The sequence below is a fragment of the Pholis gunnellus genome, assembly GCF_910591455.1.
Source record: "Pholis gunnellus genome assembly, chromosome: 7".
NCBI lineage: Eukaryota > Metazoa > Chordata > Actinopteri > Perciformes > Pholidae > Pholis > Pholis gunnellus.
In genome coordinates, this window is record NC_136533.1 from 26,276,034 (window position 1) to 26,289,346 (window position 13,313).

Here is a 13,313-nt window from a genome sequence, read left to right on the forward strand (position 1 = left end):
GGCTCGCAGGACATTTCACCGCCTAATCCAGGCATAATAATCCCAAAATACCACTCTGTGTGTGTTTGTGTGTGTGGGTGGGTGCCTAGATTGCACAGCTCATGGTTATGATATATATACCTCCATTTTGAGTTTGGCTGGCTCTCACCAGCGGATACTTTCATAACAAGAAAGGTTTGGATGCTCAGCAAGCTAGAATGAGCCTTTAGAGATCTGTGCTTTCATATTCTGCTAAATTATATTTTTTAACAAAAGACTCGTCATTATTTGGATGTTGTGGCTTTAACCAGGACGTTGTGATTTTGTATTATTATTATTGCTTTTAAAGATCAAATCCTTAGTAAATCATTTAAATGATTTTCTGTTGTTGTGAAGCTGGTACTGACCATAGTCTGTATATAAGAAGTGGATGTAGTCATCATGAAGTCACCCATTGGTTTGTGGACTGCTGTTATAAATCCTTGAGTTCTGCAATCCCCATCTTGAAATGCCATATAGGCTATTCTGCAACCAATGAATGGAAGTTACCATATTTGGAATGCAGAGGAGTGACGTAGATACGTCATACTACTCTGGTGGCGGCAGCAACCTGTCAATCGCAGTAAGCCCGCCGTAAAGCATACTCTGCTTTATGGTCTGTTTGACTCTAAATGGACCATCATTTACTAAATGAACATCATGCTGTATTGAAGAAGACTTGAAACTAGAGATTGAGACCATAAACTCATGTTTACAATGTTTACTGAGGTAATAAATCAAGAGAGAAGTAGAGTCATTTTCTCATAGACTTCTATACAACCAGAGGAGTCGCCCCCTGATGGACATTAGAGAGAATGCTAGTTTTAAGACACTTCCACATCGGCTTCACTCCGCAGAACCGGAGGTTGCTGCCTTGTGCCAATAGACAAAGGAGTCCAAAGCAAAACTCAATACACTGAGTGGTAGTGAAGAAAAAGTCTGGGATCAGTCCAAAAAAATGCATGCAAAGGAATCAAAAAACAACAGACATGATCTGAGTGAAGAGAAGTAAAGGTTGGTCTGAAAAACACAAGGGAGCACACTGACTAAATATAAAAAGGAGGGTGATAACAAGGGAACAGGTGAGAACAATCAGGGCGGGGACGACAATCAACAGTGAAGTGAAATATCTGACACGATAGTAAAACAAGAAATAACAACTGAAGGCTGTAAAAAGAAAAAAAAAACAGGTGTGTTCTCAGATGAGATAAGAAAAAGCTGAATTTGGAGCCAAATTCAAAACTTTGGGCAGTGGCAGAATATATGGATAGAACCCTCTGCCAAGCTTTGCTAACTCCTCCAACATAAGTCACACGTATCATTATGTTTTCATATCAGAAGATGATTCTTAACCTTTCTATTTAAGTTCCCTCTCATTTTTTTTAGTGCATGTCCAGTGATGAATGTTTCAATCTTTGATATAAAACAGTATTTCTTCTTCCAGTCTTTCTGAAGAATTAAGATCAGAATCAGCTGCATTCTCTCTACTTGCCATCAGGGGGCGACTCCTCAATATTACGTGGCAAAAAAGAAACGTAATGTTTTTTTCACACCGTGTATAAAAGACATAAACCAATCATGTTGTGCGGAACGTATTCAAAACATAGGCTACCCTACAGTGTTCCAAAAAACGGAGGCTCCTTAGTCCAAACCAAGACTGCAAACTTTATTACTCCTTTCAACATTGACAAAAGCTTAGACCAGATCCACTCCTTCTGTTCTTGCCTTTCAAAATAAAAGCCCTAGACATATACACTGTGTAACTGTTTACCAGAGGTAACTCAAATTATTTTGCTAAAAGGAAACTCAATAACATATGTTACCGTAGCTTTATGCAAACAGACAGACTGACAGACAGATGCTGCTCTGAACCTGGTAGTTGGTTCTCTGCCGGCACAAATCTATTTGAACCTTTTTTTCAAAAGGTGATGCTACTGTCACAAATAGGCATCACTGCCGGTATGAATAATTTTGATGCAAAATATTTGCAATATTTGGTGAATATTTTGCATTGTCGTTTTATACATCAAGCCCCGAGTGTGTGAAGGCCTTTACACGAAGGACTGATGAGGAATAGTCCTGCATGGATGGGCTGTTGAAGGGGGAAGGAGCAATCTCAAGTTTAATGACAACGCAGGTTTAATGATGAGTGTCTCATGACTCACAGACAGCAGACAGTGTTTTCTGGTTTCCCCGAGGCGATATGGCTTCAAATGTTCTCACTGAAATGTCCAACTGTGCGTGTGAACACCAGGTGAGTGAAAGTGTGTTTGTGTGTTTCACAGGAACACGATGTTGAGACCCCTTACGGGATGCTGCATGTGGTGATTCGCGGGGCACCAAAAGGGAACAAGCCCGCGATCCTCACCTACCACGATGTGGGACTGAACCGTGAGTACTGCACAGAATGTGTGTGTGGCTTGACAGATTTTCAAGACTTTTCAGCAAGGTGTTTCTGCACTTATCAGAGGTGATAATTGGCCTCTATGCTGCATCATTCCTTCCTGTCCGCACTCTGCTAGCACACACACACACATATGCACGCACACACACGCACGCACACACACACACACACACACACACACACACTGTAGCAGTATTAGTTTAAGTACAGTGTGAAGAATATGTATGTTGGAAATTAGAAATGTTCTTGTTCCTGAAAGGTCAAGATTTCTAACAATAGGTAATGGTGCAGAAAAGTCTAAAAGAGGAGTCACAGCATTTCCTATAGACCTTTTTACAGGTGACGTCATCAAAACAATGTCTGCGCATGTTGGCGACAGAATTGATTTTTTCCCCCAGCCATCCAGATGAGTCAGCATGCTTTAATTGTTGAATTAAAACTGTCACCAGCATCAGAATGTCTGGTTGTTCGTTTGTCAAAATCGACTCAAGTTCTACAGACATTCCTAACGGATTGCGGCTGCTTCAGAACAACAGGTGTTTCAGTTTATCGACTGACCGTGTTAACTGGTGACTTTCAGCTTAATGCGGTTGCCCATGGTAACTCATGTTAATGTTTGGAATCGATAATAAACACAGGTATTTAATTAATTAATTGATAAAGGACACCTACATGTTCTGTTGGTGTTTTCAACAGCTGCTATCGCTACGAGCAACAACGACGCATTCGGGTAAGTCACCAGTTAAAACGGTCACTTGTTAAACCGAAACACCGGTGGCGTCTATGCTGTTAACTATTAAACGTGTTGTTGATGTGAATGTGATGGTGTATGACCTTCTGTACATGAACACAGATACCTTGACTGGATATTAACTTGAAGCTCCTAATGTCTCTCTGGTGTAACATGTCATGCTAGGTTTCTCCACCAAGTACATGTTTATATCTGGATACTAAATATTGGGCTGTATGTATTCCACCCACTCACTAACAGCACAGGGATCTGGCAAGTCACTTTGTTTGGATGCATTCACCATCTTTGGTGGTTAATGTTCGTACCTAGCTTGATAAGGTAACATGTTAAAAGGTTAATTTATTGTCATTGTACAACAGGGTTGCCATACGAAATGCAGATTTTATTATCTCCATACTTCTGTTGACAAACACTTATGTACACTTATGTATATCGCCATTGTGTAAAAGCGTCTATACTCTAGCACGTAATGCAGGCTCAATCATTTAATACCTGGAAAGATGATATATAGTACGAATAGAGGAAGCAATGAGGCAAAAATAAATGTAGGTCAGAAAAACATCCCACAGAGGGAGGCGGGGTCTGTCCAAAGCGGTACTGCTTTGATGGGTGGAGGTGGTGAGGATTTGGAGGACAGGGGCTGATCCACGGCTCCGTTGTCTAGCTTTTGTGGTACGTCCCACTGCCTTTTTTCTTTTTGGTCCTCTTCCTCTTGTCATTATTATTATTAATACGATCACCCATCTCATTTAGATACAAGACAGAACACAGGGCAGTCCACTTCTGCAAGAAAAAAAAAAGAATATACAGCGATAAATTACTAACAAGAAAAAAAAACACATCTGTAAAATAAAATAGACTAAAGAAAACAATAGAGCATAAAAAGAACTTGCAGTAGAACCACAAGGCTATTAGTATTCCCAGCCAGTCGCTAAATCAGTCAACTGTGGTGCACAATCATACAGAGCGAGGGATGAAAGAAGGTGCACTGGAAAAAAGACAAGATTAAACACACACACACAAGTAGAGAGAAGAAACGAACAGGAGGGAGTAGAAAATAGAAAGCGACATGAAGAGAAAGAGGTTAGAAGTGAAAGAGAGACAGAAAGGCAGTTTTTAAGAAGTAGAAAAGAGGTCAAAAAAGGAGATAGATGATAGAAAGAGAGAGAGAAAAATCAAAGTGCTGAGGGAGAAAGTAGGTCATGCAGTCTGTGGGAGTGCAGACTGCTGAGCGCTGACAGATGAATCAGCGTGTACTGATGAGAAGACTTCTCACCTCTGTCCTCTCAGAGCATCGCTATTTCTGAGTACATAAGTAGCCCACAAAGTACTCGGGGCAGCGCCGCAGCAACGATTAGGCACTCACCTTACAGACCTCCCCTGCTTTTTTATCTCCGACCCAGTTGTCGTGCTAATTGCTGTTCATTAATGCAGCGCAGCCAGGGCCCGGGGAGGAAACAGTGCTGCGCGCGCAACTTCGCTGAGTCTGAAAGTAGGCCAACTGCAGAGCCAGCAGGATGAGAGCGAAAACACAACTGACATCCATTATACATGCAGCTATTTCAGAATGCAATGTTCAGAAATTTCAATACTAGTTCAGGTAATGGTGCTCCAACGGTTGAAAGAAATCTTCAGTGAGTCAAGAGTTTATTATGGCCCCTTTATTTAGAACAAAGGGAATTTGTAACTGGTTATTAAAGAGTGCCAATTTTATACTGATGCCTCTACTATTCGACTTGCTCACGTCATAGTTACTGCGGTAGCTAGTGGTCACTGCTTAAAACTCTTTAATACATAGCCCTATTTTTAGGCCTCTGCTCGAAAATTGCATACCCATACTAAAGAGAGTGTAAATCTCTAACTATAAGGTCTGTTTGAATAATTTTGATGTTATAATAACGGTAATGCTTGTGAGATTTGATCAGATGTGTAAATATCAGTGTATATGTTACTGGTTAAGAGTAAATGAAGATGTAACACAGCTCAAATTGAAAAGTTTCAGGTTCACCTGAAAAAAAAGCATTTTTATTGTTATTTTGTTCTTGAAATGAGGCCCTGGCTAGCCTAAAAACTCTCCCAAATCATAGCACATGTCAGGAGTCTCTAAAAAAATGTGGCTTTGATAAAGTGAAGCAGGACAAAGTTAGAGAGGTTTTGGTACAGAGAGGTCAGGCGGGGTCAAGCAAAATTGTCATTTTGGAACCAGCTGTTCCATTGTACTTTTATATACTATATAACTATATATTTCACTTGTTTTATCACTAATAGTGTTCAATCTATCCAAATACAGCAGTTTGGCATCATTTTGAGAGCCAGAATCCTCTCTAAGGCTGTAAACCATGGATCCATTCTCGTCTGACTGTAGTTTGTGTGTATGTGAGGCCTTGTCAGCCTATGATTGGTCAAATCCAGACTATGACACCTCTTTCGATGCGTCAGAGTCTCAGGAATGCGGTGGGAGTAGCCTGGTGTTGATTGACAGTCTTTAGCCAGTAAAAATCGAAAAACCGCTGCGCACCCCCAAGCGTATAATTCCATTCGCCAAAAGTCTAAGCCCTTACCCCGGGGTCCCACAAGTTAGTTTGACCCCCCATTCTACAGGAAACAGATGAAAAACAAACAGGATATACGTAGCAACAGTGTTTAGCAGGCAAACGGGGAATTATGCCGGTCCTTTCATGATTCTGCATGAAGGTGAGGTGCTTTTTTTCAGTGTAAAAAATGACTTACATGGTAGTGTTGCCCAGATGTTGCTGTTTATTCTGGTATATAACATGTGTGTAACATTCATTATATTCATTTCTGAAAAGTGCATTCTACGACACTCTTCGCTAAACTGTCTTGCTGGAGGACCAAATGGTCCTCGCTTGGTAGCCAAGAGTTAACGATAAACGTAAATATGGGTAGTAATAAGCATGGTTGCACAGACGACCTATACGACCGCCTGTGATTAACGCTGCGGCATCGCAAACCCTCTCTTTGATATCACAGTTGGAATCATTGGCTTCAACAAAAAGTAATTTAGTGCATGTTAGTGCTCACAGCCCAGCGGCTACACTGCACTGCTGCTCCCATACTGCTACTGTTACAGTTGATAACGTTGTGCCGACCGACAGCTGCGTTGTGGAAGGGTAGTGGAAGGGTACCCTCCGGGTGGGCGCTACCCTCCACTGTTAGCTATCTATGCACGTTTTCCGTAGTTTGTTAGCGCTGTTGGCACCGTTAGCTATGAACCTACGGCTCAGCCATTGCCATGTTAAGAGCCGCTGAGAGGCAATTTCAAATGCTCCCAATTTTGTACTCGCTAGCTAGCTAGCTAAGAAAGTACAAAATTAAAATCAAAAAGCTTTGGGGTTGGAAATATTCATCTAATTGCCTCTTGATTATAGGGTAACAGCTTCCTCCGCATTCCAGTCTTTGTGCTAAGCAAGGCAAGATGAAGAGGACCTCATGTATTCACAATTTTCTTTGATTAACTAGGAAATCTATTGAGATATATAATCTTTTTAGCAACAGAGATCTGGCCAAAATGGCAGTGTAGAGTGGTTAATACACAGTCACATAAAAAACAACATAGGACCTGAGAGCTTTAACAAAAATTACTATTTTAAAAATACGGTCTTCATGGAACATGTTTTAAAAATGACATTTAAGTACCTTGTCAGAGCATGAAGTTTAATTTTAGTCCAGTACAAAATGCTGCGAAATGAATAATTGTTTTTAAGTGTAGGCAGGTAGTTTACCAGCCGTGGCTTTAAAGACAAAAAAAGGACATATAAATCCTGATTTATTGACCTGGATATAAAGGCAAACAAGTGTACTTCAAACACGTTTTTATTTTAATTAAAATGGAGGGGAATAAGGTTGATATGACATATTACATTTGTCAGGAAGCTGTCTTTGCCTCCGTTTTCTGGCACAGCATCAGTATTACAGATGGTCAACTTCAAGGAGTGTGGTGCATGTCTAACCTGATCACATTCCTCTGCTCTCATCCCTTCATCCTCTCCTCCTCGTCCTGCCCTTTGCTGTCTTTCTCCTCCTTCTTCCGTCCCATCTCTCTCCCCTCACCCCATGCTACCTCTTCTCATTTCCTCTCCTCCCTTGCTCTCCCGCAGACAAGCTGTGCTTCAACTCCTTCTTCAATAACGAGGATATGCAGGAGATCACCAAGCACTTTGTGGTTTGCCATGTAGACGCCCCGGGACAGCAGATTGGAGCGTCACAGTTGCCACTCGGGTACAATATGCACACAAAATAACCAGTAATGAATGGATCATTATTTATAATTTAATATGTGTTGGTGGTCAGGGGATTAGACTATTGCTGAAGAGATAATGCTGCAGATAACATTGTTTTGGGGGATTATCTCAACAATCAAAGCATTTTTATGCACTGATTATCACAGTATGTGAAGCAATGATGACCAGAAGTTGTGTCCTCTCTCTCCACAGGTATCAGTACCCTACTATGGACCAGCTGGCTGGGATGTTACCCACTGTGGTGCAGCACTTTGGGTTGATGCTTTTTCCACATCCACATCCACATCCACATCTTTTCACAAGTCTGACACAGACAATGTTTTATGTTTTGTGTTATTTAAGAGCCATCTGCAGGGAAATCATGTCCTCTTTGTGCTGTAGAAGCTGAAAACGACGAGACATGTTTGTCACTGCAAAAAACTATCCATTTCAACTTCCGTGTTTACATCAACACTTTCAGATATTTATTAGTACATTCAAAATGATCATGAGCATGTGATTTTAGTTAAGTTAAAGGTGCTAAATTTGAAATTCTGAGCTTATCTATTACCTCCACATGGTTCTCAACATGGCAGCAACTGAGCCGACAGCTAGCAGCTGACACCTGACAATGCTCACAGCGCTAACAGTGCAAATAACATCAACAGTGCTGAAGGAGCTAACAGTGAAAACAACAGCAAAAGTGCTGACAGCACAAACACTGCAAACAAAGGCAACAGTGCTGATGGCACTAACAGTGCAAACAATGGCAACAGTTTGGATAGTACTAACGGTGTAACAATGCCAAAAGTGCTGAGAGAGCTCACTATGTTAACAGTGGAAAGAATGGCAAACGGCCTAAGAAAGCTAACAGTGTTCAATTGAATGGGAACTGGGAGTGGTAGCTACGCCAGTCAGAACGGTGTTATCAGCTGTAACCGCCGTATGAGAGCAGTGCAGAGCGGCGGCCGTGAGCTAGTGAGCTCAATATTGAGTGAAGACATTCCCGACTAACAGAATGTGATTTTAGCCTGAACATACAGTACCAGCCACAGTACAAAACTTGGCTCCTGCACAAACATGAATTCCAATCCATCAAATCCATTGAACAGCATATAGGCACACCGTGACGCTCTCTTGTATCCATGCAGCCATTGAACTATTTACAGTTGTATATCATTATTTGCCTTTTAAATATTGCCTGTAACGTTCTTCTTTGTTAGGTTTAAGAGCATCGTGGGGATCGGAGTCGGCGCTGGAGCTTACATTCTGGCCAAGTTTGCTGTAAGTCACATCCTGATTCATCTACACTGTACTTTAACATTCAGGATTCAAGTGTTCTGAGAAGTGTTTTGGTTAAAGTTGGCTATCTCTGAATCCAAAACTAAATATGTTTCTATGTATTCTGCTCTCAGCTGATCTTCCCTGACCTGGTGGAGGGTTTGGTTCTGCTCAACATTGACCCCAATGGCAAAGGCTGGATTGACTGGGCTGCAACCAAGGTGTCTATGACTATATACGTAATGTATTTTGAGTGGGTGCTAACACACTAATAAATTCAGACCTGCTTTTTTGTTCTTGCAACAACAATCTCCTTGTGTTCCCCCCCAGCTGTCAGGTCTGACCAGCGCTCTGCCAGATACGGTGCTGCCACATCTTTTCAGCCAGGTAAGCTCAGGTTCCGGGAATAGAAATGGGGAATATATTTTTTTTCAATTGCTATTCCAGTTTTCTTAATTTTCTGGTTCTTGTTAGAAATATGAAAAGCAATGCAAGTAAAAATGACTTCCTTAATTCTCAAATCAAAGACTATATGTATGTGTCACAGAAAGATATTAAGCCAGTTTATGTGTTTGTCTGCAGGAGGAGCTGATGAACAACACAGAGCTGGTGCAGAGCTACCGGCAACAGATCAACAACACCGTCAACCAGTTCAACCTGCAGCTTTTCTGGAACATGTACAACAGGTGGAGAGATACAGTTTCCTACTCAAACACACACACACACACACACACCTACACACACACACACCTACACACACACACACACACACACACACACACACACACACACACACACTGTATCTTAACATTCATGTTGTCTCTTTCAGTCGGAGGGACCTGGAGATGAATCGCAGCGGCACGGTGCTCAATGCAAAGACCCTGAAGTGAGTCTCATAAAACAACCGCGTACATATTCTAGTTGATTTGGGTCTAATGAAGGTTAATATTTAATATATATTTTAAAGCTCCTATGAGGAACTTTTATTTTGTTTGGATTTTGGCGGTCCCTGTGGACAAAAGTGGTTGCGTTTCGGAGAACCAGAGTCCCTTTTGAAAACCTCTATTTTTACTAAAGCAGGGTCTGACAGTCTGCTCCGCATAGTCCTGGTTTCCCATGCCTCCCTTCCCGCCTGATAGTGACTTTAAGTGTGACATTTGCTGCTTAATATCACTGTGAATAAAATATTTGGGGTTTTTGGACATTTTCTTTTTTTTTTACCTGTTTTGTTGGATTCCTTGAACTAAACCAATAACTGATTAATACAAATAACAATTGGTAGAATCATAGCAATTGAAAAAAACTCAACGTATAACCATGATTCTGATAAAGTCAGGATGATGTGAACACCAGCTACTCATCTAAACATTCTGAATGTTCCTGAAGGTGTCCTGCGATGCTGGTTGTGGGAGACAACGCTCCGGCTGAGGAGGGAGTGGTGAGTCCAGCATCTTCATCCGTACACTCTGAAAATGTACCCTCATAGCAATACCTCTGTTTCACCAGCTATCTGTCTTCTTTAGCTCACTCCTTTCACTTCCCCACTGCGATTACTTCCTGTTTCAAGGATTTATAAGTCCATCTGAATCTCTAAACAGCAAGCTCCCCCCTCCTCCCCTGTTCTTACCCTGTTAGATGTTTTGTACTCTGCATTTAAATTCAGGTAGAGTCTGTTTGTCCTCATTCAGTAAAACATAAACAAGTCAGCCAGCAGAGAGAGACCTGGTTCACTCTCTCTGAACCCAGGGACTGTGTGTGTGTGTGTGTGTGTGTGTGTGTGTGTGTGCGTGTGCGTGTGCGTGTGCGCGTGCGCGTGCGTGTGCGTGTGTGTGTGTGTGTGCGTGTGTGTGTGTGTTACTCATGTTGTGGGACATAAATCAGTTTACACGTCACATTGGTGGTTAAAGGTTTGGCTAAAGGTTAGGATTAAGCTAGTAGCAGTTCAATTAAATTAAATTACATTTTATTTATGTAGCCCATACCACAAATCAAAAGTTTGGGGTTTTACAATCTGTGCTATGACCTCTGTTGGACCCCTCGCCTTGGAAAAGTAAAAACTCCACAAAAGAACTTTAACGGGGACAAAAAGGGGAAAAAAGTCAAGGAGAGCAGCAGAGGAGGGATCCGTCTCCCAGGATGGACAAAAGTCTAATAGATGTCATGTGTGTCAGAACGAACAACATAATAGAATTCCAACATAGTCAATCCATATGATATAAATAATACATGTAATGAGTGCAGTAATAGCAGTGGTAGCACTAATAATTGCAGAAAATGAATACAAGACAAATGTTTACTACTACTACTAATAACAGCAGTAGTGAATATAATTGAATGACAACGAAAGCAGTAATTGTAATAAAAATATGACTAGTAATAAGGTTAGGTTAATAGCAAGTCTCCAGAAAAAGAATGTAAGTCAATGTAATGAAAACACAACTGTTTCTGTTTGTTTTACTGTTGTTGTGAGGACATACATTTTGTTATTGTCACATTGTGGAGACTCGCCTTTTCTTTTGGAGACAAAATGCACGTCCTCATAACGGAAATCAGTCGATTTTAAGGTAGAGACTTGGTTTAAGCAAGCATTGGTTATAGTTAGAGTTAGGATTAGTCTCCAGGAAATGAATGCAAGTCAATTTAATGTTCCCAAAAGAATGAAATCACTGTTCTCAGGGGGCCAGATGGCCTTGCTCCGTCTGCTTCGCTAGTTTGAAGTGGCCCAGATATTAATGCTTCTGCACCAGTTAGTCCGCCGCAAATATAAATCCAATCCCTCACGTGTCATGTTAACATTTTATATGAGCTAATACTACCAGTTGTGGCTGCTGTGTTGCAGGACACATTCCTTCATACACGTACTCTTCTCAAAGAGAGAAGCAGAGAGATGCATTTATCTTCGACTCACATTTGCAACAGTTTTGCCGATTATTTATACAGCTCTTCATCACGAAGCCTCATTACAGAAAACATTTGGGTTCCCATATTTAACATGTTTGGCCAGTAAAATATGTAATTCGGGAATCTGTGCGAAGGATTACAGATTAAACGCAGCAGGGAGCAGCCCAGAGCAAAAACATGTTCCATGTGTGTATGATCCGAGTGTGTGTGTGTGCGTGGACACACTGCGGCTGTGCTCCCAGCCTGCTGGAGTGACTCATCTCTGCAGCACACTGCAGTATCTGGGTCACTCACATACACACGGTCTGATCTAGTCCCCATATATAAACTATATACAGCACAAACACAGTTCCAAGTGTTTTTTGTTACTGCAGCATTTTGACCTATTTCAGTTCAACCTGCTGTTTTTCTGTCCTCAAGGTTGAGTGCAACTCCAAGCTGGACCCGACCAACACCACCTTCCTAAAGGTATCTGTGTGTCCTCATCTCACCCACAGCTACTCCATCATTAGACAAAAAGTCTGAGTTGTTGTGGAAGCACTACTTCAATCAAGCTTTTTTACATACACAAAATAATGAAATAAGAAACATAATTTACACAATTTGATGCTAAATGAATGCTCAACTTTCAAAATTGTGAACGTTTTGCCCCATCATGTAAACTGTGTTGTTCAGAAAAGTGTTTGGGGAAGAAATAGCTTAATTATGATATACAAGCCTGTGTTTCTCAGACAGTGCTGCAGGGGGACGAGTCTTTTTTTATATACAATAATAAGGTCAACAAAAAAGAGGAAATGTAAGGGAAATCAACCTTTTTTCATTTTCTACCATTTTATATTCAATATTCATTTCTTTACCAAAAATGTGAATACTTTGGCTGAAATATTTCAAATGGGTACATTATTGAAAAGAAGTTTGAGAACCACCCTACATACACCCATGTATAATATATAGTTATGTGCTAATTATTCTGTTTAACTCAGTATGTGACATACTGAGTTAAACAGAATAAGCTGTGTGACACAGCACTTTGAGATACAAACTTATCAAATAATAAAAGACTACATCATAAAAAATAAATATAACATGTTAGCACAATAAACTACATACACTGCATCTCTGCGATTGCTTAAACAAATTCATCAAATTAGACAGAAACATTTTATATAATGAAAAAAGTCTAAAGACACATCTGACTGAACCTGTGGGACTTAATGTGACGATAACTCCTCAGCAGGGCAGTGGATGCACTTCCTGTGATGACCAGTAGCTTCCTGTCTACTTAACGACACTAGATCGATATTGATCGAATAGAAGCAGCAGCTGCACTTGTATTTCTGCAACAACAACAATCTAACGAAACAAACATTTCAGTTTAGTTATTTCATTTTAATTTGATTTGCACATGGCATATACAACAGCATGAAACCAGATAACAGAAGCAAGACAGATGTGTTAGAAGAGGTCAAGACACCATAAACGTATACAGTCAACAGTCAGCCCTGTCTCTTTAAAATGATGTTCCCAAACAATGAAACTGCATTGTTAATTAGTTAGTGAGGGAAACATATTTTGTCGTAGATTACGTATGTTTTTTGAGGCATCACAACTAAATTTAAAATGAGTCCACAGAAGTCCACATAGAGAGAGGGTCGGGGGGGAGGATAGGTCCAAAAACACAGGGTCTTCACTAGCAGACTGCTGATCACCTCTCATA

The 13,313-nt window shown here is 40.8% G+C and overlaps 1 protein-coding gene across 5 annotated transcripts in view; it reads left to right on the plus strand.

The window, feature by feature from the left end:
* The window catches only part of ndrg4 (NDRG family member 4), a 60,307-nt gene that overhangs the window by 40,302 nt on the left and 6,692 nt on the right, over positions 1-13,313 (plus strand). For all 5 annotated transcript variants that reach the window (XM_079162332.1, XM_079162334.1, XM_079162330.1 and 2 more), the window contains 10 exons: positions 2,304-2,409; positions 7,292-7,412; positions 7,628-7,690; positions 8,638-8,698; positions 8,830-8,916; positions 9,026-9,082; positions 9,278-9,381; positions 9,525-9,581; positions 10,082-10,133; positions 12,017-12,064. In XM_079162332.1, the coding sequence (XP_079018458.1) occupies positions 2,304-2,409; positions 7,292-7,412; positions 7,628-7,690; positions 8,638-8,698; positions 8,830-8,916; positions 9,026-9,082; positions 9,278-9,381; positions 9,525-9,581; positions 10,082-10,133; positions 12,017-12,064 (756 nt within the window). The remainder of the gene's footprint in view (positions 1-2,303; positions 2,410-7,291; positions 7,413-7,627; positions 7,691-8,637; positions 8,699-8,829; positions 8,917-9,025; positions 9,083-9,277; positions 9,382-9,524; positions 9,582-10,081; positions 10,134-12,016; positions 12,065-13,313) is intronic.